Here is a 23833-nt window from a genome sequence, read left to right as displayed (position 1 = left end):
TTCTTTCATCATCAAAATTGCAAAACTTATGTGACTTAAACACAGAGTCCGCCACCGTCGATCAATCTCCACAAGGTACCACAAGGGTCTATAGAGTGACGCCCCCGTGCTTGGTGCGGCATCTCCAAACTACGCAACATGTTTTATTTTCGTTAAACACAAGTTTTCGTTTTGTTTCATGTTGAAAACCGTGCAGAACCCTCAAAATTAAATAGGAGCGCGTTTTTCGACAGGTACGTGTTATTTCCTGCTGTTTTATCAAGTTTCTTTCGCTCGCTGTTCGGCGAGACGACGACGCCATGATGGCGTCTCCTGCGTGTTCTCTGGAATTTATTGAATTTTCTTTTAGGCTTCGACCATGGCGTCGGAGCAGTTCTCGCTATGTTGGGACAATTTCCACAAGAATATGAGCTCGGGGATGAACTCGTTGCTCGAAAATGAGGATTTGGTGGATGTTACACTTGCGGTGGAAGGGAAACACTTGAAGGCACATAAAATGGTCCTCTCAGTGTGTAGTCCGTATTTCCGGGAACTTTTTAAAATGAATCCGTGCAAGCATCCGATTGTGTTTATGAAAGACGTTTCGTACGTTGCAATGAGTGATTTGCTGCAGTTCATGTATCAAGGAGAAGTGCAAGTTAGCCAGGAGAATCTAACCACGTTTATCAAGACGGCGGAGGCGCTGCAGATCAAGGGGCTCACCGGAGACGGAAATGTAAGATTTGGGGACCTTGGGACCAGTTTCTCAGGGTGGCAGCAATGTTTTGCAAATCTAGTGAGATAGAGTTGTCACTAGATGCAATTTTTGGGGGAGAAACTGGTGCCAACCCGCCTCATATACAGAGTGGCTCAATGATTAATTGTTAATTTTTTGAATCACTCTAGCTGCTTAATATTTATTTGATCTTATGTTTGTTTTTTAGGGCTCTTCTGAATGTGATAACGACCAAGACGCCCCTAAGCTCCCGGCGAACCCCCCCAAAATGGTAGTTCCTTCTCGCCCCGCAAAGAAAGTGCACCAAATCCCCACCCCACCTGTTAAACGTCCACGTTTAAGTGTACCCACTCAGCCCCCATCCTCCTCATCATTACTGGCAAAGACTGAATCCCCCACCGTCTCGACTGCACCTAGTAACGAAAATCTAATACAGTTTAAAATGGAGCCATATGACCATGGACAGTCTGCAGTAACAATAACTGATGATAATCCTGACGAAACGTTTACTGATGATCAATTGGACGAATCAAATGCTGATGACGGAACTGAGGATTATTCGATGATGGAAGGGGGAGATGAGGAACCTCAAGCTGGAACTAGTACGGACGGAACGGCTGGAGAAGGACAAGGTATGTACACGTTTTGGTTCTTAGGGTTTTTTACTTGTTGGTATATAACTGGGAGAAACACACTGGTGGGGAAGTAAGCGGAAAGAGTATATTACTGTCAAAGGAAAAAAGTAGAGCTTTATCGGACTAGTTGGAGAATGTAGGCGTGAGATCAAATGTACAAAATGAGCCAAAATATTAAGATTTTCTATTACTTTAAACTTCAAGCGTTAATTTGTAACGGAATTTGCAGTGACCAGCGTGTTTCTCATGTCTCCATTTCCTGTCAAATCAACTGACCAGTTATACGCACGACAGGTATAGTGACCACAGAATTCAGAAGCACGATCTGTTTTACTCCTTCAGAAAGCCCAGAAGCTGGAATTCTGTGCTCATTTTTTTCTAGTATCTAAATTTTATGTACACTGTTTGCGATTCTACGGCATAGTAGGCAATACTGTTTGTGTTCTTTATATGCTATATATTTCCCCGTTTTTAGAAACGTCTACAATTGTAAACGTTTCGCTTTTCTCCGTGTCGGTGGTTGTGCTGTGCAGCTGTTAAGACTTTTAACTGCTGAGTTTCTTTTAGTTAAGTGCTTGGTGACAAAATCAAAAGGACCTTCAAGCTTCGGTAGGTGTTTGTATATTTTCGACTTCTAAATTTTGTTGTTTGGAAGTTTTGTTTTGGCTTTCTACTTTTGTAGAATAGTCAGTTTCCGGTTTGAATATGACAGTTGTCTTTTTCACCTACCATGGCGTAAAATCGCGTTTTATTTTCCAAGTACTGATATTTCTCGTTTAGATTCAAGTGTTCCCGTGCAGTATACAAAGAAGTGTCGAAGAAGCGGTATTATTATTAATGGGTTTACGTACCATCAAAACACGATTAAAAAGGACGCGAAAACGCGGTAAGTATGTCGTTTTATTGTTATATATTTTATATGGAAGCGATTTAACGCAAAATGTGAAGTTTTTGTGAAAAAAAAAAAGTTGGCGACTTCCCTGACCCCTCAACAGCATAAGCAGAAAAATATCAAAAGTAAGTATTTTTATATTTTAAGGAACTGATAATACCTATATTCATACTTTGAAATACCTAAGAGGAGCTTATGACCTGTTCAAAATTATCAAAATCAAAATTTTCTTTCATAAGCAGGCGGCCATGAATCAAATTTCTTACGCTCAAATGCTATTGGTGGATAAATGCGATCAATAAGTCACGTGAGAGTAGAGGTTATGTCAGATTCTCATTTGTTCAGTCGAATAAACTAACAAAAAATATTGTTCCTTAATTAACGTAGCAAAAATCGTTTATTTAGGGATTAGGTTTAATATAAATTGCCATATCAACACAAAAAGCTCTTCAAAACCTGTCGAATCATCTTCATTATAACACTTGTTCTTTAAAGGGCCGTTTTGCTATTTTTTTTAAACAAGAAAATTTTTTTTTGTATCGCATTTCTAGCAATGGTAGCCCTGAATTGTCTCTCGATAGCGTGGACTGTAGTCCCACAAAACTTCCATTTCGTTAAATCACTTCTTCGCAATCTTCGCGACTGTAGTCCCACAAAACTTCCATTTCGTTAAATCACTTCTTCGCAATTTTTTTTCTTGACTTTGGGGTAATTTTGGCAGATACTTGCTCTGCGCCGAGTATAAGCGACTCTCGTGCAAAGCTCGAGCTCAAATACCCTTCGGAGGATCAATAGAAGACGTTATTCTGCGAAGAGAACATAATCATCCCCCATTCTTCGAAGCTAGTATAAAGGGCGACTTTTTGTCGGTTCTTAAAACACACGTTGATTGTCGCCCTACAGCCCCTTTGAAGCAGATTTACGAAGGGGTTGCAATTTTGTAAGTAGCCACGTAAGGGATGAAACAGGGGGTAACTAGTCGTTGTAGAAATCCAGAAGGAGCGGAATTGTGTCCGTATAATAAAGTCGTGGCGTCGATGCGAAGATGGAGACAGAATGCCATGGAATAGATCATAAGTGTTTGTGTATCAAAGGTTTGAATAAAGATTTTACGTGCGCGGTGGGGAGGTGTTTTTAGTTACGAGACAAGTGGTGTTTTAATCAGTTATGTGCCTCATGCCGTTCAATCGCGCCTAATTAAGTACCTTTAACTAGTAAATAATATTTTTTTAGAATCTTTTAAAATTGAGTCGAAATACGACGTATCGCCCAAAAACAAAAAACGGATAACTCGCATGAGATTTGTGGCTGATGGATTTGTGTATCACAATAACGTAATTGCCGGCACACCGCCTTTACGGTAAATATGACATTTTACACCCCATCGCTATACATGACGTCCCAAACAGTCATTAACGTATCAAGAGTCGAAAGTGAGAATTTTCGTGACGAGTTTTGGGACCTCTTGTATAAAAACCGCCACCACGTTTTTCTCAACTGTCTTATCAGTTACTTGGGCTGTGCGGAACATAAGCGTTCCGGATGCCGAGGACGAGCCACAATCCCAGTGGGGGGTACTTTGGACCAGTTAAAAATGACACAACCACATAACCATCCACCTGACGTCAACGCCATGGAGAAAGATGTTTTTCTCAAAGAGTTGAAGAATGCCGTACGTTCTAATAGTATGGAAAAGTTGTCGTTGAAGAAAGTTTACGAAACTTTGGCCGAAGTGTATGGTATTGTTGTGTATACTATTTTTTCTATACGTGGAGTTCTAGGTTTCCTAAAGCGGCCGAGGAAATTTCTTTCAAGTATATTAGCTCGTCGCTACATAGATGGCGTAGGAATCCACACTTGTAAATCATTAAATGTAGAATAAGACACAAATACACTGATCATGGTTACTATGTCGCTTTTTTGAGTATAGTAGAACCATTCTGAGGTGAATCACGCTACAGTGGTTCTCCCCAGCACTCTAGATTCTAGGGACGATCCTTACTTTTCCAGATGAAGTAGGAAGTACCGGGCGTGTGGGCATCAAAGGATATTACTTTCACTTCTGGTACACAAAAGGGAATAAGAAGTAATCTTAGACTTTTTCTCTCGCAATCAATTCAATGCCTACTTGTAGATACTTGCGCTGTGTTAAATCCAAATTACTTGGATGTAAATCAAGAGCTTTCGTTCTGATAGACGAACAAAAAGCGATCGTTTATAGTGGTCACAACCACCCTCCTGACACGAACGAGCGAGTTGGCAGACACTTCTCAAATCAGCTAAAAATGGCGTGCAGGTCCGGACCTACTTTGAACACGAGGTCTATATACGACAGCGTCGCTAAAATGTATGTTCGGCGGATGCCCCGTGTTGGGCGCCAGAGTTATCGTCTGTTTTAGTTTCCCTGACGGCGCCCGAGTGAAGAGGTACTCTTCAGTGAAGTCTTCGATGAACCGGTGGAAAAAACAAGCGTGGAGATAACTTAATTTTCTGTTAATAAAACTTGACTAAACATGCCCTTTTTGTGGTCCTTTTAAATAAACCTCAATCTTTTCTATGAGCACACTTTAATTCCGTTTTACTTTGATTAGATTCTGGGGAGTTTAAGACGAAAAGAAAGAAGAACATGCCGAGGTATATAGTAGATGGTTTTGTCTTTCACGTCAATATAACTAAAGGGAGGCCGCCGATGATGTAAGATCGAATCTTGCTGGGAGTTGGTTGTACGTTTCGTCCTTTTAGATATCTTCGGTGTTTGGAATATAAGCGTCTGGGCTGTCATGCGCGCGCTGTCATTCCTTCGGAAGGGTCGATTCAGGATATAAAGTTAAACAAACCGCACAATCATCCTCCGGATTTTGCTGCTGAAGAAAAGATCATCTTCATGCGCGAGCTGAAGGAAGTTCTCATGAAAAAACCAAACGAGTCACCAAGAGCCGTGTACACGAGATTAAGTGAAATGTAATGTTTCCTTACTTTACCTTCATGGTCTAAGAGTCGGTATTACAGGTATCCCAATGCGGCGCGGGAAACCCCCTTTGACTCTATTAAACACAAGTTAAATAGATGGAGAAGACAGTGCGATTAGAGTGTAGATAATTTAGTCAATAAACGAAGAAGTGGAGTTGTGTGTTTTATTCTTTCTCCTCCGTAGCTTGGTTGGGGTTGGAACGCGTAGGCTTGTTTAGTGGGTTTTGTTTTGACAAGTTTCTTCTTCTCTAGGTTGGTTTACGTTTGTTCGGAATTTAAATGGTGATCTCCTTGTCACGCAAGACCAAGTTTACAAGTTCTTGCAAGATGTGAAGGGGAAAACACTGTGGACGTGTTACAAAGCTACTTGCCCTGCAAAATGCTACACCTCTCAAGGAAAAGTGGTCCTCCGAATGGGACTTCACGCCCATGAAGTCCCAAAGAGATACCTCAAGGAAAAAGCACGCGAAGGGAAGATTTTCAAGAAGAAACTAACATAATGTCTTAAACAGTTTTCAATAAAGTCATTATAAGCCAGTGTTCCCTTTGTTCGAGGAAAACCGATCCTCACTCTTTATCTAGGTTTTCTTTGTTGTAGGAATCATCTACTTTGACAACACGAGAAGCAACAACCCGAAAATTATAGTGAACACGTACGGCTACCGCCTCCATCTGAAGAAACGCAACAGCACCACCTGGATATGCTCGAATTACGAGCCCACCAAGTGCGAAGCTCGCTTGGTGACGACCGGCAAAACCGTCATAATCAAAGGCAACCACAATCACGCGTCAAAGTTGAAAGTCGACACGAGAAAACTCCCGCGACATAGAGTGAAAATTGTGAAAGCGTGAGGCCCCGTGTTGGGTGCCACTACTGACTATACTAGTATCAATAAAGTTTTGTTTTTCTCCGTCTTTTTTATTTGACGTTCCATTGTCATTGGGGGGTCAGATTCCACAGTTTTACTTGTGCTTTTTTTAGGGGTGATTTTCTTCGACGTGGGGAAGAAGTATCCTAAAATTATTCTCGAAAATTACGCCTATACGGTCCACAAGAAAATGCACAATAAGACTCTGTGGATCTGTCCGTGGTACTACAAAACTAAGTGCAAATGCAAGATTACGACTACTGGGAGGATTGTGGAGATCAAAGGGACGCATAACCACGGGCCTAATAGTGACAGCAATAAGTTTAAAAACATGTTGTCGCAGGTTGTGTTCATTAATAGAAAAGCGCCCGCGAAGTAATTTGTTGTATCTTAAGAATTAAATCTCGTTTTTGAGTACTTGTTTTTGTTTTTTTGGTGTTGAGTACAGTCGCGGTCGTGTCCCACTTGTGCTGTCTTTCCCGTTGAACACAATCGGTGTAATAACGAGAGGTTTTTTTAGGAATCTTGTATTTCGACAAGGCTTTGAAGCACCCGAAAATTGTCATGGACTCCTGTACTTATACAGTCAACAGGCGGTACCATGGCAAGGTCGTCTGGATCTGCACGTCGTACTACAAAACCAGATGTAGATCTAGAATCATTACCTTCGGCGATTATGTCAGAGTTGTTGGTTTCCACAACCACGAACCGACTCGCCCATGGGTAGATTACAGCAATCTCTGGTCAAAAATGGTGATCTTCACCAGCAGAATCTAAACAGTATTTATGGTAGTCAAGTTAGTAGCACTGTTATATAGTTTATATCCAAGTCTATCTGTGTTCACGTGCCTTGAATCTAATAAACGTTTCACTAACTCGACTCGCTTCCTTGCGGTTTAGACCCGTAGCGACCACAAAATGTACCTTTTTGCTCCGGATTCTGACCTTGTTTCCGTTTCCAGGTGTTATCCGTTTCATTCCCGGTATTAAACACCCGAAAATTGTACTAAACGGGAATTACTATGTCTTAAGTGGGATTTACAAGAAGAAAACGGTTTGGAAATGTTCTGCGTACACCAAAACGAAGTGCAGATCTCGCTTGCACACCACTGGTCAATCAGTGATGGTCAAGAAAGTCGAACACAACCACCATCCGGCTATCAAAGAGGAAGAGCTGAGGAACGTCAGGTCCCAAATTGTGCAGATTTCGCATTTCTAAACTCTACGTCTAATACAAGGTGTTATAATTGTTTCTAGCATCAAGGATGGCTCTGGAATTCCTGACATGCACTGTTTTGCCGCTTTGTTTTCATAGGGAATGTAACTATGGGTATTCCATACTAAATCGACCACTTTTGACCCCAACTCTTTTCGATTTCATCTTTTTCTACTCTATGAAAAACAGTTCTCAGAGTTTTTTCAAATTTTTGTTTCCAACCCAAAAAAGTTATGAATTTTTCCAAAAAATAGCTTTTAAACTTTCAAATCGCATTAATTTTTTCAAAAATTAACTTATTGGGACGTTTTTTTTTTCAAATTTTTTTTTTGAAATGTACTTTTCAGAAAAGAATACAAAATTTAATGAAATTTTTGACTCGATGATGGACGGACTAAAATTGGCTCTAGATTGTTAATTGTTATTTATGAATCGCTCTGAAGATCCTTAATATTTATTTGATCTTATAACTGTGTTTTTTAGGGTCTTCCGAACATGATAACGCCCAATTTTGCTCTATGATTGAGGTTAATAAATGTCAGTCGAAAAATTTAAACACACATTTTTAAGGAGCGGCAAATTCTTTGACATTTCATAGCCACCCTTGATGCTAGAAACATTTATAAACACCTTGTACCGCCTCATACGTCCAAAATTTTGGCATTTTGGGATCTGAAACTGACTCTCCTCGGTGCATCGCGTCCTCTGCCCTAACACTCTTTTCAGGTCGCATTTGCATGAAGAGCTCCATCAGTAGTTGTACTTGTTCAATAAAAATTTGATTCTGACTGTTCATTATTCTTACTTTAATTTCTTTGAGTTTGCAGTTTTTCCAAGAAGCGCGTAGTTGATTGTGGCCCCCCTTTGGAGAACCTTTCTCACACCCATTTTATTTCAGATGTTATATACTTTGATGTTGCGACGAAAAACCCGAAGATAGTTATGGACGACCATGACTATTTGGTGTATCGCAAAGAGACGAACCGAACGATTTGGAAATGCAACCACTATTTCAATTCTCGAGAAAATCGATGCAAATCGACGATCGTGACGAGCGGTCGGATCGTGCGGATCAACAACCACCAGCATAACCATGAGGCTAAACCACGAAGAGACCGGAAGTTCAGAAATTTGTTATCGCAATATGTAACCATTCAGAGAGACCCATAGGGTTGTTTTTTTGTAGAATAAATATGTGGGACTGTGAAGTGGTTTTCATCCCCTTGTAGAAATCTAGTTTGTGTTCCTTTAAAGTGACTAATCCTCTTTCAGGTGTCATTTATTTCGGTGTGGGCGACAAACACCCCAAAATTTTCTTAGACGGGTACGACTATCTCTTGCTGAAGCAGTACCCTGATAAGACCACTTGGATGTGCTCTTCGTACTACGGAAGACTGAGGGAGCTCAGTGACAGGTGTCGCAGCAAAATCGTCACCACTGGGAAACTGGTGTATGTCAAAGGCGACCATAACCACGAACCGCGGATCAAAAGAAGGAATCGTCATGGAGATATGATCTCTGACTTGGTTACCATAATCAGACTGTAGTTACAATAAAGTTCGAACAAGTCTTCTTCGTTTCTTTTCGCCCCCAGAAACCGAGATTTTGTGGTACTAACGCCCCCATTTTTAGGTGTTATCTACTTTGACGTGGCAGTAAAGAACCCGAAGATCATTCTGGAAGGGTACGACTACCTCATTTACCGGAAACTCCCGACAAAGACTGTCTGGACGTGTTCACAGTACTACACCACCTTGAAACACAACCGATGTAAGACTAAAGTGACGACCATCGGAAGGGAGGCTTTGATTGAAGGGTCTCATAACCACGGCCCTAAACTCATACAGTACACAGGGATGATGTCACAGGTGGTCAACGTCCGAAGAATTTACAAGTAGCTGAGGGGTTGTAGATATGTACGATTGAAAAGTAAAGTTTTGTTCGCACGTGTGTTTTTCTCCTCCGCCCTTATCTTGAAGTCACCACGTCCACCCTTCCTAATTTCGTGCTTTTTTAGGTATTATTCACTTTATTAAAGGTCACAAGTACCCGAAACTCATCTTGGAGAACAACGAGTTCGTTGTCCACCAAAAGGGCAGTTGCAGAACTCGCTGGCGATGCTCTAACTGCAACAAAACCAAATGTAAAGCGGCGCTGTTTACCTCGGGGAGGGTTGTAGGGGTGTACTATGAACACAACCACGCACCCACGATGGCCAACCGCCATTTTGAAAGCTTATATAGCCAAGACGTCACTATTGTTAAACACCCTTAAATATTTTTGTTTGTTTTTTCTTGTAAGTAAGAGTGATGGTACGATTGTACAATTGTAGGATTTTTTCCAGACGTCATCCACTTCACTATGGGTCAGAAGTACCCCAAACTCCTCCTGGACGACAACGAGTTTACTGTTCATATAAAAACCCCGAAGTACACAAGATGGCGCTGCGTCTTACACTTTAAGAATAAATGCAAGGCCACCTTAGCCACGTTCGGTAAAACCGTGCGCTTTATAAATCAGGAACACACTCACCCCCCTTTGCAAAACCGCACGGTGGCCAACATCTTCAGTCAAAATGTCACGATAATCCGTAAATAAACGTTGCAACGGAGAGTTCCTCTCATTTCGCTCCCTCGCGCTGCACTAACCCGCCGAGCGCGTGCTGCGTTTATATACCACGCCTTACCCCCACCTCTTTTTGGTGTTTCAGGGACTGTGTATTTCCGTCCAGGCACCAAATACCCCAAACTAATCTTGGATTGTTACGTGTTCACGATACACTCCATCTTCGAGAACAAGACAAGATGGCGGTGTTCGCTCAGCACGAAATGTCGGTGTAGTGCCCGGGTGTATTCCCACGGGAGAATTGTCGAGTTTTCCGGGCGGCATAACCACCATCCAATTGTTAATTCCGAAGAATTGAGCGAACTTAAAAGTCAAGTCGTGACGATAATAAAAAAATGATGTATTTGTTGAATAAAATAGCAGTTTGTTGGTCTGGAGGCATAAGTGTGTTTTTTCTTTCCAGGCGTGGTTTATTTCCTTCAAGGGAAAAAGTACCCGAGGTTGATTCTCAACGGGAACGTGTTCATCATCTGTTCCAAGTTTGAAGGGATGACAAAGTGGCGGTGTTCTTTAAACACCAGAAATAGGTGTAGAGCGAGACTTGCGTCCCACGGGAAAGTCATAGTGTGCAGTGCGGATCATAACCACTTACCAATGATGACGCACAGTGAATACAAAAACTTGACGAGCCATAAAGTCACTATTGTTCGAAGAGAGACTGATTGTACTTAATTTTACCTGAATACAATCCTGGAACCGCATTTTTATTTCGTAGTTTGCTCCCCCTGTATAGTCCCGATGTGGTTCTACCTGTGTAACTTTCTAGGTACCATCCAAATCGTCCGCGGCCACAAAAACCCCAAAATCATTCTGGATAAAAACGAGTTTGTCGTCAACCACATCTTCAGCGATAAGACAAGATGGCGGTGCACGCACTACTACAAAACAAAATGTCGCTGCTTCTTAGTCACGCACGGGGGGACTGTTGACATTTTCCACGCGCACAACCACAAACCGTGCGCTGAAAAAAACTACGGCTTCCATGTGTACAGACAAAATGTTACCATAATAAGAAAAAAATAAACTTTTTCCCACCACCCGCAGTTTTATTTCCGCGTCAAGTGTGTGAAACTCCCTTTATTTTGGTGTACTAACTGTTTTGTTTGTAGGTGCAACCATTTACGTCGCTGCCGGAAATAAAAACCCGATTTTGGTGGTGGGGAACTACCACTTTATCCTCAACGTCAAGGGGAGGTTTAAAACGTGGTGGAGGTGCTCCTCCAAGTATAAGTCAAAATGCAAAGCCACCCTGATCACGTACGGGAAAGTCGTGGAGGTGGTTGGCGGGCACAATCACGAGCCCAGTATTGTCACGTGGGACCAGCACCAGCAGGTTTTCACGCAGAACGTCATTCTGAAAAGCAGGCTTTCCCAACATGTTGGGTAGACGTTAAACGCAAGCACTCTGTATATGAAGTGTGTAAATAAAGTCGTTCCGAAGTAGATGCTGCTGAAGTTTTACTATCATTTTTTTATGTACAGGATGTTTATAAATGTTTCTAGCATCAAGAAATTTGCCGCTCATTACAAACGTGGGGTTGATTTTTCAACTGACGTGTGCAGATAACCTCAAACATGGAGCAAAGGAAGTTTTGAGAAATAAACTGTTCTAGTTGTGGTGTAAAATCTGAAAATTAAAAACTTGGACACAAGACTATAACTGACACGTCATTGACGTAAGTAACATTATAAATAAGTTTCAAGATACAGTAGAACCTCGATTCTTCGGATTAATTGTTGCAGAGGTCATCCGGATAATACAATATATGAAAAAACACAAAAAATAATGCAAAACTTGGATTATTCCAAAAGTTAAACATTTTTTGAATACTTTGTAATTGTTTGATAGATACAATTTTTCTTCTTAATGGCGGCCAAGTCTCGAATTCGCGCAATACCAAGAAACTGTTTGGCACCCATTTTTTATTGGCGTGAGACCAATAAAAGCAATAACAAAACCTTTCGTCACGTGTATTGAGGTTTTACTGTAGTTATATTCACTATGAAAACAAAGCGGCAAAATAGTGCAGACAGGACTTCTAGAGCCACCCTTGACGCTAGAACCATTTATAAACACTTTGTACGTTGGTACCACTGAGAAGTACCTAAGTGTGATTTACAGGAGTACCAACTTAAGATAGCGCCGAGTTTTTGTATTAATTTCCCCCATTTTTAGGTGCGACGATTCAGGTGGTTGCCGGGCACAAAAACCCAATTTTGCTGGTCCAACAGCACCAGTTCACCCTCAGTTTTAAAGGGAAATCCAAAACTTGGTGGAGGTGCTCCTTCAAGTACAAAACCCAATGTCGGGCCATATTGTGCACCTATGGAAAAGTCGTGGAAGTCATAGGACGCCATAACCACTTTCCCACCCCCGGAGCGTATGACCACTACCAGAAGATTTTCACTCAGAATGTGATCTTAAAAACCCGATAAAAAATTGGATGAGAGTGGGCCACGGATAAGTGATGCAAATGGCGGCTGTCATATTTTTATACGTTGAATAAAGAGTGAAATTTAGTCGTGTAGTTTGAGAATTTCTTCCTGTTTTTATTTTTGCTTGCTTCATTGACATCTGTTGTTTCGTTCTTCGTAGATTGCACTATATACCTGGTAGCGGGCGTTCGAAATCCTCAACTTCTTCTCGACCACAACATTTTCACCTGCAATCGTAAAAGGAACAATAAAACATGGTGGCGGTGCTCTCATTACTACAAAAGCAAGTGCAAAGCGATGTTGGTGACTTCCGGAAAAACAGTTGAAACCGTCAACGGCCACAATCACGCCGCAAGGACTAAAAAATATGACTATACCAGTATGTTTTCCCACAATGTTAAATTGATAAAGAGACCTAAAAATAAAGATTTATAAAGTTGGCGTATTGAGTTTGTATAGTAACACGACGGGACTCCTAAACTATACAGGTACAGTAGATTTTTCTACTGTAAGGTATAGTATATTTGTTGACGACTAACTTCTACTAACCGAATCTTTTTTAGGTGTGATTTATATCGTTCCTGGCTCAAGTCGCGGCTCGAAATACCCCAAACTCATCCAAGACGACTACGAATTTTTCCTACAACGCAGTGTGGGAATCCCAGCTCTGAAAAGATGGCGCTGTAGTTTCTACTACAAGACACGCTGTCAGGCGGCTCTGAGCACCCGTGGAAAGCTCATGGAGATTATAAACGAGCACAACCACGAGCCGCGACTTGTCGTCGATCCCAACCTGGATTACAGTCTGTACAGCCATTTTGTAACTGTCATAAAACGTGACAGGAGGCGCCATATGTAAAAATGGCGGAAAATAAACTGATTTTTGATAACGTTTTTTTCTTTGTTTTGCCCCCTCTCAGGTGCTTTTTGTGTTCTCACCTCTCTGTTGGTACAAAACTGAACTTTTTGTGTTTTAGGTGTAATATACGTAATGGCGGCTACGAAACACCCGAAAATAATTTTCGAACAAAACATGTACACGATTTGTGTGAAGTCCTTGGATAAAACAAGATGGCGGTGCACGGCCTACTTCAAAAGTAGATGTCGAGCGAGTCTAGTGACGTATGGTAGATACGTCAATGTGAGATTCCGGCACAATCACGCACCTACGGTACAGAATCCGGAGATTATCGAAAATGCGATGCAACAAACAGTTTTTATCCTAAAAAGCGATTAGTTTGCACCAAAGACTTGTGATTGTTTATTGTATTTATAGTTCCTATGTATATTTGCATCAATAAAAATACCACCGCCTATCCCAATTCGTTTTTTTTGCAATGGTAGGTTGTTGGATTTTTTCACTTTCCATGGTCTGTTTTTAACCGGAATTCTTTTCAGGTCAAATTCATGTGTCTCGGGGTCACAAAAACCCAAAACTGATACTAAACCACAACGAATATTTCTACCACAAGAAGTGCAAAGATAAGTCAAGATGGCGTTGCACGGCCTACTATAAAACGAAGTGTAAGGCGGCGCTTTTCACTTATGGGCAAATCGTGAGGATTTTTAAGGAGCACAATCACGAGCCGTACTTCAACAGAGCGGGCTGCGACAGTTTGATTTCCAAAACTGTCACTATTATTCCTAACTTGGAAAAAATCGTCAAAACTGAGGTTAAAACGTGCCTCAATTTCTAGTCATTTTTGAGTCGGGCGGCCATGATGCCAAAAATTCAGAAGTACCAACATAAAAATAACTTCACAGCTACTTGACGTTTCCACGGCCTACTCTGCCTCTAAATTTTCTAACTTTTTGTAGTGTGAACCAAAAATAAACTTTATCTTCCTATCACTGTCTCATTTCTTAAAAAAAATCGCATCGCGGTCGGCTGTGGCTGGTAAGTACGACCCAATTTAACCGTTTCGAGCTAATTTTACCATTTTCTTTATTTTAATGGTGACGGTGCTTCCGCTTTTGACTACCACTGGTTATACTTTTTTTTCCAGATGTGATTTTTGTTGCCCCCGGCACGAAAAACCCGAAACTCGTCGTTGATAACAACATGTTCACTGTTAACACGAAAAGTGCCGAAACGACAAGATGGCGGTGCACGTCTTACTTTAAAAGCAAATGTCGGGTGACTTTGCTGACGTGTGGTAACGTGGTGAAAATTAACAGGGAACACAATCACCCCCCGATGCTGAATAATAATTTGCTGCAAGAGTTGACACCACAGATTGTTAAAATAATAAGAGAATATAATTGATTTTTGAGTACTTCTGATTTATTTCTCCCAGTACTTCTCATGCAGTGTGGGAAAGGTTTGATTACAATCTTGTGGTTTCAGGAGTTATCCACTTTCTCAAAGGACGGAGTTACAAGCACCCTTTCATTTTGCTAAACGGGGACGAGTTTTTCTTGCACCAGAAACGGGCGTTGTCGACAAGATGGCGGTGTAGGGCGTACCATCGTACCAAGTGCAGGTCGGCCCTGTGCACTTATGGTAAAGTGGTGAAAATTTTCAACGACCACAACCATCAGCCCTTTGCGACTCACCACAACACCGGAAACTTGATGGCACAACATGTGACGATTCTGTGGAAATGATTGTATTGAATAAAATATTTTGATTATTTCGTCTTTTCGTGGTCCTTCCAGGGACGGTAGTGTTAACCCGGCGAAACCCCTCCACCTGTGCGAACTGGTTATAACACGTGGTACTTCCAGGTGTGATTTACATCACGAGAGGCAAAAAGTACCCAAAAATTATCCTGGAAAACGACGAATATCAGATCTACCAAAAAGACTGCAGTAGAACAAGATGGAGGTGTGCTCAGTATTTCAAAACGAAATGTAAATCTAGACTTGTGTCTTCCGGAGGCGTTATCAAAGTAAACCATGCTCACAATCACCTCCCAAATGTTGTAAATTTACAGGACATGCAGTTTTCCACTCAGATTGTTAAAATCATAAGAAGTTAAGGTAAAACTGGGTTCTTTAACGAGGAGTTACGAGGTTCTGGTACTGACACTTCTTTTTTTTACAGTTCTTGCGACGTACATTAAAGGCCCAAGAAGTTTTCCTCAGCTTATTATCGGACATTATAGATATATGAAACACCGAAGCTCTCAGCGAGTGTCGTATTGGAAATGCTTGTCGTACGACAAAGGAGACTGCAAGGCCAGATGCACTGTCAATGTCGATCAGAGCATCCGGCTCAGTGGAAGCCACACTTGCGCCCCCATCTCTTCAAAAGACAAGTTTGTTATTATAAGCCAAGAATTTTATAACGTTAGACCCCAATATTAATGTATTATTTTCTAAATACACTTATACTCCTTCATTGTTCTTTTTTTCACATTCTCTTACTTAAGAAGGTACGTATCTTTAGTATCCGCCATCTTGATTCTAACCTCTTCGTTTTTAGATGCCGTGTACTTCCTCCAGATTTTGGTTTTCAACGGCTATAAATTTGTGATTAACAGAAGAACTGATCAGAAGACATTTTGGAAATGTGCACAGTATTATAAATATGCCTGTAAAACGAGATGCGTGACTGTAAATGATCAGTTGACTTTCTATAATCACAAAGGGCACGTTTACGATCCTTTCTTTGAATTTTAAACGAATAAATTTGAGTTTTTCTTGGGTTTTATTAATTTTTTTCGCGCCATCTAGCGACTTCTAAGTGAAGCAGCGCCTCGGCCGGCAGTGTGATTCGTACTGGGTGTTCATAAATAGTTCTAGCATCAAAGGTGGCTATTAAATTTCAAAAAAATTTGCCGCTCATTACAAACGTGGGTTTAGATTTTTCAACTGACATTTGCAGTTAACCTCAATCGTAGAACAAAGTTGATTTAAAAAAAAACTGTTTTAGTCATGGTTTGAAACCTAAAACAATCAAAAAATTGGACACAAAATCGTGACTTGCAAGTCATTGATGTGAGCGACATTTTAAGTGAAGTTAAACATATGTAGTTATATTCGCTATGAAAACTAGGCGGCAAAATAGTGCTTGACAGGAATTCCAAAGTCACCCTTGATTCTAGAAATATTTATAAACACCTTGTAGAATGTTCAGATTTTCGTGTTGAATAAAGTACAAGGTGTTTATAAATGTTTGTAGCATCAAAGGTGGCTTTGGAATACCTGTCATGCACTATTTTGCCGGTTTGTTTTCATAGTAGATATAACTATGTTCACAATTATTTCAAATTTTACGACTTTTCAGTCAAAATTTTAGATTTTCAGGCTTCAAACCACAACTTGAACAGTTTGTTGTCAAAACTAACTTTGTTCAATGTTTGAGGTTAACTACAAGTGTCAGTTGAAAAATCAAAACCCATGATGTTAGAAAAGCCACAAGCCACCCTTGATGTTAGAAACATTTATAATCACCTTGTAGAGCTCCTGAGATCTTCTTTTACTATAAGTTGCGTACACTATTTTTTCCGGGCGAGTATACAGCGAGTGAAGTGTTCTCCTCTGACGTTTCGTCTTTTCAGATTACTCCTTGATGACGAACCAAAAAGGCCAAACCATCCTCATTTTCGAAGACAACATTTTTTACCACAACAGTCGCTACGATAATAAGGTTTTTTGGCAGTGTTCAGAGTACAAAAGACTGAAGTGTAAGTGCCGGTGCACGACCACCCCAGAAGGGACTCTTAAGAGGTCGAAAGTTGACCACAATCACTCCTCCAACAGAGATAAGATCCAAGAAAGGATCAAACGAATGGAGTTTTGTAATTTCTATACCAACTACGTTAATGTAATGTTTGAATAAAAAAATTCCGTGGAATTGTGGTTTGATTTAGCCTAAAACCAGGTACGTACTAAGGGGGAAAAGTGACAGGTTTGACGTGAGCTAACTTTGTTTTTTTCTTTCAGATTATTACTTTCTGTCGAATATGAAAGGCCAGACTTTTTTGGTTCAGCAAGAGTTTATTTTTTACCACAGCAGTCGGTACGATGATAAGATTTTCTGGAAGTGTTCAGAGTACATGAAACTAAAATGTAAGTGCCGCTGTACTTACACCATCGATGGACCAGTCAGAAGATCAAAAGAAGGCCACAACCATCCTAGTCATAGTTTTAAAATCCAAGAAAAAATCGAAAAAAAAATGCAGAGAAAAGTGCCAGAAATGCATTTTAGCTCCTTGTGGTACAAATAAAGTCTTGCATTTCAATGCGTGTTTGACTAGATTTTTCCAGACCTTGAAAATCAAGCCAAGCTCCTATCTTCATTGCACTTCTTTTCAGATTTGCTCTTCATGATCAACGACCGCCAGCGCATTTTGTTAGTTTACAACAATAACATTTTCCACGTGAACAGACGCTACGAAAACAGGATTTTCTGGAAGTGTCTGGATTACAGGACTACCAACTGTAAATGCCGAGTTATCACCACGGAAATTGGGGTGCGGCCAGCACTGACACCACACAACCACCCGCCTCATACTGACAAGATCCGCATGAGAATGATCCAAAGCTATAGAGTGACCTGTTATGAGAATATTTGTAACGCGCGGTATGAGAGATCCGACTGGGATCTGGGGGGACAGGGGTTCAAATCCGAGCGCTTCTAAATAAAATAAATAAAGTTTGCAAATTAAGGTGTTTTTTTTGCTCACTCCGTACAGTTTTGTGAGTCAAAAGTGACGTTCGATTTTTCCAGGTTTGATGGAGGAGGAACAGGTATGTGAAGTACCGCTGATTTGTACATAACCCCAATTTCTGTAGGATGGACACTGGTGCCACAGTTTGACCACCTCTGGTGCTCGCAGGAAACTCATCACCGATCTTAGTGAAGAACAGAGACGCAACCGCAGAGAAAAATGGAAAAGAAACTCGAAAAACTACCGCGAGAGACTGAAAATGAAAAAGAAAGCCCCAGAAATGTACATAAAAAGAGAAATAGACGAATAAAGTTGTTTTTTTTATCATATTTTATTTTATTTTTGTATCCCAAGTAAGTATTTTCTTGTACTGTTCTTTCTCTCCTTTTTTTTTTAATACGAACTTTCTTTTAGATGCTCCCAGATTCTGTAGGACCCGAAGAGATCGCCGTTGTATGATTTTCCGGGAACACCTCTTCTACCAGAATCAGACAATGCCTGGGCGGATTTTCTGGGTTTGTGGGTACTACTATAAGAGCAAATGTAAGGCGAGATGTGTAACCGATCCGGGGGGTAAAATCATTCGGACGAGTATTTCGCACAATCATCCTCCGCCCACTGACAAGTTGGGGGGGTTTAGGGAGAAAAGTCTGTCACTGAGTTGTTGAAATACATGTTTTAGAATAAAAGTACCAAGTTTCGTGGGATTGTTTTTAATTAGAGTAATTTTTCTATGTAAAATCGTTCTAACCATTTTGAAAAGTCGCAGCCGTAACCGTCCTAAAGCGTCTGGTGTAGTATACCTAAAGGGTACTTTACACTCTGTAGCAGAAATGGGTATGATTGTGACATTTTGTGCCTTTGGCCGAGGTCCGATTGATAACAAAACGGTGAGAACTGGGCCAGGGAACGCTCACGAAGCAAAAAGGGACAATTTCACCCGGATTTGAATTGGTAAAACCGAAAAACCCGTCCACTTTCACACAGTGATCGGTAATACCGACAGCTTCAAATTGCGAGTTGGCTGGGGTGTTTTTATAAAGTGAGACGTCAGATTGATGTGATTTAAACACTCGTTTCCGTGGTTATTTAAATGTTCGACAAAAAGGTACATACAAAACGCAATTTTCACGAAAATTCATGACAAAACTATACCAAACTTCTGATATCGACATCTCGCTTATTTTTTCGAGTGAACTTAGGTTATTATACATCAGTGTACGCAGAACTTTCCGTAGATTCCAAATCTGGGATTTAAATTCAGATCCGACAACAGATAACTGAGTTATGGCCGATCAAAGTTTCGGATAGTTGATTTTCATTTTTTCTCATTTTTCGTAATTTTTAAAGTTAAATATCTCGGCAACTATTTGAGATATTGAGATGCGGTTTGCGCCATCGTTTTTCTCGGCTCATTTTACGTTAGAAAATGTTCTCAAAAGCCCAAAATTGGATAGTCGATTTTTCGCGAAAAAAAATTGCGACTCAAACGATGAAGATTTTTAATTTTTTTTATTTTTGGCCATAACTCGTAAACTATTTGTCCGATAGATCTCAAATTTGGCCAGTAGATAGATTTCGAGCTCCTCTTTTGACTGATGTATAATTCAATGCTATTAAACGTCGTTTTTATTTTGAAAACATTGATTGAAAATCACCCTAAAATGATGTTTTCAAAACAGTTTTTGGCCAATACCTCGTTTATTTATAAAGCAAACTCAACAAATTTGGGTCTCATTTTACGCAGAATTTCACGCTGAATCCAAAAATATGATAATTTTTTTAAGTCTGTCAATAAATAACCGAGTTATGGCCGTTTGAAATTTTGGGTTGTCGCCAGAGGGTCAAATTTTCGAAGGTTCGAAACAATTCATGCTCGATATCTCAGAAACTACTTCAGATATTGAGATGCGGTTTGCGCCATTGTTTTTCTCGCGATTTTTTACATAATAGTTTTTAGATTTTCCAATAGTCGAAAGTTGCAAATTTTCGCAAAAATTCATGACTAAAACTATGGCCAAACTTCTCATATCGATATCTCACTTATTTTTTAGAGTAAACTTGAGTTGTGATCAGTGTACGCAGAATTTTACGCAGATTTCAAATCTGGGATTTAAATTCAGATCCGACAACAGATAACCGAGTTATGGCCGATCAAAATTTTGAAATGTTGATTTTCATTTTTTCTCATTTTTCTCAATTTTTGAAGTTAAATATCTCAGAAACTATTAGAGATATTGAGATGCGGTTTGCGCCATCGTTTTTCTCGGCTCATTTTACGTTAGAAAAAATGCTTAAAAGCCCAAAATTCGATAGTCGATTTTTCGCGAAAAAAAATTACGAACGATGAAAATTTTTCATTTTTTTTATTTTTGGCCATAACTCGCAAACTATTTGTCCGATAGATCTCAAATTTTGCCAGTAGACAGACTTTGAGCTTCTCTTTTGACTGATGTAAAATTCAAAGCTATTAAACATCGTTTCCATTTTGAAAACATTGATTGAAATTCACCCTAAAATGACATTTTCAAAACAGTTTTTGGCCAATACCTCGTTTATTTATTAAGCAAACTCAACGAATTTGGGTCTCATTTTACGCAGAATTTTACGCTGAATTCAAAAACATGATAATTTTTTAGTTCTTGTCAACAAATAACCGAGCTATGACCGTTTGAAATTTTGGATTTTCGCCAGAGGGCCAAATTTTCGAAGGTTCGAAACAATTCTTGCTCGATATCTCAGAAACTACTTCAGATATTGAGATGCGGTTTGCGCCATCGTTTTTCTCGCGATTTTTTACACAAGAAATGGTTCTTTGATTTTTCTACAGTTGAAATTTGCAAATTTTCTCAAAAATTCATGGCTAAAACTATGGCCAAACTTCTGATATCGATATCTCGCTTATTTTTTAGAGGAAACTTAAGTTATTATACATCAGTGTACGCCGAATTTTACGTAGATTTCAAATCTGGGATTTAAATTCAGATCCGACAACAGATAACTGAGTTATGGCCGATCAAAGTTTCGGAAAGTTGATTTTCATTTTTTTTCATTTTTCGTAATTTTTAAAGTTAAATATCTCGGAAACTATTTGAGATATTGAGATGCGGTTTGCGCCATTCTTTTTCTCGGCTACTTTTACGTTAAAAAAAGTGCTTAAAAGCCCAAAATTCGATAGTCGATTTTTCGCGAAAAAAAATTGCGACTCAAACGATGAAAATTTTTCATTTTTTTTAATTTTTGGCCATAACTCGCAAACTATTTGTCCTATAGATCTCAAATTTGGCCAGTAGATAGATTTTTAGCGCTTCTTTCGACTGATGTATAATTCAATGCTACTAAACGTCGTTTTCATTTTGAAAACATTAATTGAAAATCACCCGAAAATGATGTTTCTAAAACAGTTTTTGGCAAATACCTCGTTTACTTATTAAGCAAACTCAACAAATTTGGGTCTCATTTTACGCAGAATTTCACGCTGAATCCAAAAACATGATAATTTTTTAATATTTATCAACAAATAACCGAGTTATGGTCGTTTGAAATTTCGGGTTGTCGCCAGAGGGCCAAATTTTCGAAGGTTCGAAACAATTCGTGCTCGATATCTCGGAAACTATTTCAGATATTGAGATGCGGTTTGCGGCATCGTTTTTTTCACAATTTTTTACCTAAGAAACAGTTCTTTGATTTTTCTACAGTCCAAATTTGCAAATTTTCGCGAAAATTCATGTCTAAAACTATGGCCAAACATTTGATATCGATATCTCGCTTATTTTTGAGAGTAAACTTGAGTTATTATACATCAGTGAACGCAGAATTTTACGCAGATTTGAAATCTGGGATTTAAATTTAAATCCGACAACAAATAACTGAGTTATGGCCGATCAAAGTTTCGGATAGTTGATTTTCATTTTTTTTCATTTTTCCCAATTTTCAAAGTTAAATATCTCGGAAACTATTAGAGATATTGAGATGCGGTTTGCGCCATCGTTTTTCTCGGCTCATTTTACGTTAGAAAAAGTGCTTAAAAGTCCAAAATTCGATAGTCGATTTTTCGCGAAAAAAAATTGCGACTCAAACGATGAAAATTTTTCATTTTTTTTAATTTTTGGCCATAACTCGCAAACTATTTGTCCTATAGATCTCAAATTTGGCCAGTAGATAGATTTTAAGCTCCTCTTTCGACTGATATATAATTCAATGCTATTAAACGTCATTTTCATTTCGAAAACATTGATTAAAAATCACCCTAAAATGATGTTTTCACAACAGTTTTTGGCCAATACCTCGTTTATTTATTAAGCAAACTCAACAAATTTGGGTCTCATTTTACGCAGAATTTCACGCTGAATCCAAAAACATGATAATTTTTTAATATTTGTCAATAAATAACCGAGTTATGGCCGTTTGAAATTTTGGGTTGTCACCAGAGGGCCAAATTTTCGAAGGTTCGAAACAATTCGTGCTCGATATCTCGGAAACTATTTCAAATATTGAAATGCGGTTTGCGCCATCGTTTTTCTCACAATTTTTTACCTAAGAAACAGTTCTTTGATTTTTCTACAGTCCAAATTTGCAAATTTTCGCGCAAATTCATGTCTAAAACTATGGCCAAACATTTGATATCGATATCTCGCTTATTTTTGAGAGTTAACTTGAGTTATTATACATCAGTGAACGCAGAATTTTACGCAGATTCCAAATCTGGGATTTAAATTCAAATCCGACAACAAATAACTGAGTTATGGCCGATCAAAGTTTCGGATAGTTGATTTTCATTTTTTCTCATTTTTCGTAATTTTTAAAGTTAAATATCTTGGCAACTATTTGAGATATTGAGATGCGGTTTGCGCCATCGTTTTTCTCGGCTCATTTTACGTTAGAAAATGGTCTCAAAAGCTCAAAATTCGATAGTCGATTTTTCTCGAAAAAAAATTGCGACTCAAACGATGAAAATTTTTAATTTTTTTAATTTTTGGCCATAACTCGTAAACTATTTGTCCGATAGATCTTAAATTTGGCCAGTGGATAGATTTCGAGCTCCTCTTTCGACTGATGTATAATTCAATGCTATTAAACGTCGTTTTATTTTGAAAAGATTGATTGAAAATCACCCTAAAATGATGTTTCCAAAACAGTTTTTGGCCAATACCTCGTTTATTTATTAAGCAAACTCAACAAATTTGGGTCTCATTTTACGCAGAATTTTACGCTGAATTCAAAAACATGATAATTTTTTAATTTTTGTCAACAAATAACCGAGTTATGGCCGTTTGAAATTTTGGGTTTTCGCCAGAGAGCCAAATTTTCGAAGGTTCGAAACAATTCTTGCTCGATATCTCAGAAACTACTTCAGATATTGAGATGCGGTTTGCGCCATCGTTTTTCTGGCGATTTTTTACACAAGAAATAGTTCTTTGATTTTTCTACAGTTGAAATTTGCAAATTTTCGCAAAAATTCATGGCTAAAACTATGGCCAAACTTCTGATATCGATATCTCGCTTATTTTTTGGAGTAAACTTGAGTTAGTATACATCAGTGTACGCCGAATTTTACGTAGATTTCAAATCTGGGATTTAAATTCAGATCCGACAACAGATAACTGAGTTATGGCCGATGAAAGTTTCGGAAAGTTGATTTTCAATTTTCCTCATTTTTCGTAATTTTTAAAGTTAAATATCTCGGAAACTATGTGAAATATTGAGCTTCGGTTTGCGCCATTGTTTTTCTCGGTTCATTTTACGTTAGAAAATGTTCTCAAAAGCCCAAAATTCGATAGTCGATTTTTCGCGAAAAAAAATTACGACCCAAACGATGAAAATTTTTCATTTTTTTTATTTTTGGCCATAACTCGTA

The 23833-nt window shown here is 39.2% G+C and overlaps 2 protein-coding genes and 2 long non-coding RNA genes across 29 annotated transcripts; all 4 read left to right on the top strand.

Moving 5' to 3' along the window:
• Positions 1 to 101: 101 nt before the first annotated feature.
• LOC148175917 (uncharacterized) lies at positions 102 to 18680 on the top strand. 26 transcript variants are annotated; one of them, XM_088034735.1, is made up of 6 exons: positions 102 to 233; positions 350 to 715; positions 924 to 1347; positions 4834 to 4936; positions 4985 to 5203; positions 5252 to 5366. In XM_088034735.1, exons 2-6 carry the CDS (start codon positions 359 to 361, stop codon positions 5328 to 5330), a joined length of 1182 nt encoding a protein of 393 aa, XP_087890861.1. In that variant the 5' UTR covers positions 102 to 233; positions 350 to 358; the 3' UTR covers positions 5331 to 5366. The 26 variants fall into 26 exon arrangements, with proteins under 26 accessions (XP_087890861.1, XP_087890862.1, XP_087890859.1 ...); XM_088034736.1 differs by lacking the exons at positions 4834 to 4936; positions 4985 to 5203; positions 5252 to 5366 and adding exons at positions 4253 to 4328; positions 4377 to 4589; positions 4642 to 4759; XM_088034733.1 differs by lacking the exons at positions 4834 to 4936; positions 4985 to 5203; positions 5252 to 5366 and adding exons at positions 3476 to 3602; positions 3752 to 3976; positions 4024 to 4149.
• LOC148175920 (uncharacterized) lies at positions 9387 to 9908 on the top strand. Its single transcript, XR_015770057.1, has 2 exons — positions 9387 to 9593; positions 9642 to 9908. It is a non-coding gene; the product is annotated as an uncharacterized LOC148175920 (long non-coding RNA).
• LOC148175919 (uncharacterized) lies at positions 15250 to 15692 on the top strand. Its single transcript, XR_015770056.1, has 2 exons — positions 15250 to 15340; positions 15405 to 15692. It is a non-coding gene; the product is annotated as an uncharacterized LOC148175919 (long non-coding RNA).
• On the top strand, positions 17311 to 18028 carry LOC148175918 (uncharacterized). Its single transcript, XM_088034760.1, has 2 exons — positions 17311 to 17522; positions 17573 to 18028. The coding sequence occupies exons 1-2, from the start codon at positions 17402 to 17404 to the stop codon at positions 17944 to 17946; spliced, it is 495 nt and encodes a 164-aa protein (XP_087890886.1). The 5' UTR covers positions 17311 to 17401; the 3' UTR covers positions 17947 to 18028.
• Positions 18681 to 23833: the final 5153 nt, after the last annotated feature.

The sequence above is a fragment of the Gnatocerus cornutus genome, chromosome 4 (genome assembly GCF_029298725.1).
Source record: "Gnatocerus cornutus isolate USDA-ARS CGAHR chromosome 4, icGnaCorn1.1, whole genome shotgun sequence".
NCBI lineage: Eukaryota > Metazoa > Arthropoda > Insecta > Coleoptera > Tenebrionidae > Gnatocerus > Gnatocerus cornutus.
The sequence above is the reverse complement of the archived record's forward strand: the minus strand, read 5'-3'. Positions and strand labels throughout refer to the sequence as shown.

Bases quoted from the DNA above. Each gene is read 5' to 3' on its own strand.
- LOC148175917 (XM_088034732.1), top strand. From the start codon at position 359: ATGGCGTCGGAGCAGTTCTCGCTATGTTGGGACAATTTCCACAAGAAT. The intron at 1,348-3,475 runs GTATGTACACGT...ATATTTTTTTAG, and splicing joins AACGGCTGGAGAAGGACAAG to AATCTTTTAAAATTGAGTCG. The intron at 3,603-3,751 runs GTAAATATGACA...CTGTCTTATCAG, and splicing joins GCCGGCACACCGCCTTTACG to TTACTTGGGCTGTGCGGAAC.
- LOC148175918 (XM_088034760.1), top strand. From the start codon at position 17,402: ATGGACCAGTCAGAAGATCAAAAGAAGGCCACAACCATCCTAGTCATA. The intron at 17,523-17,572 runs GTACAAATAAAG...AGATTTTTCCAG, and splicing joins ATGCATTTTAGCTCCTTGTG to ACCTTGAAAATCAAGCCAAG.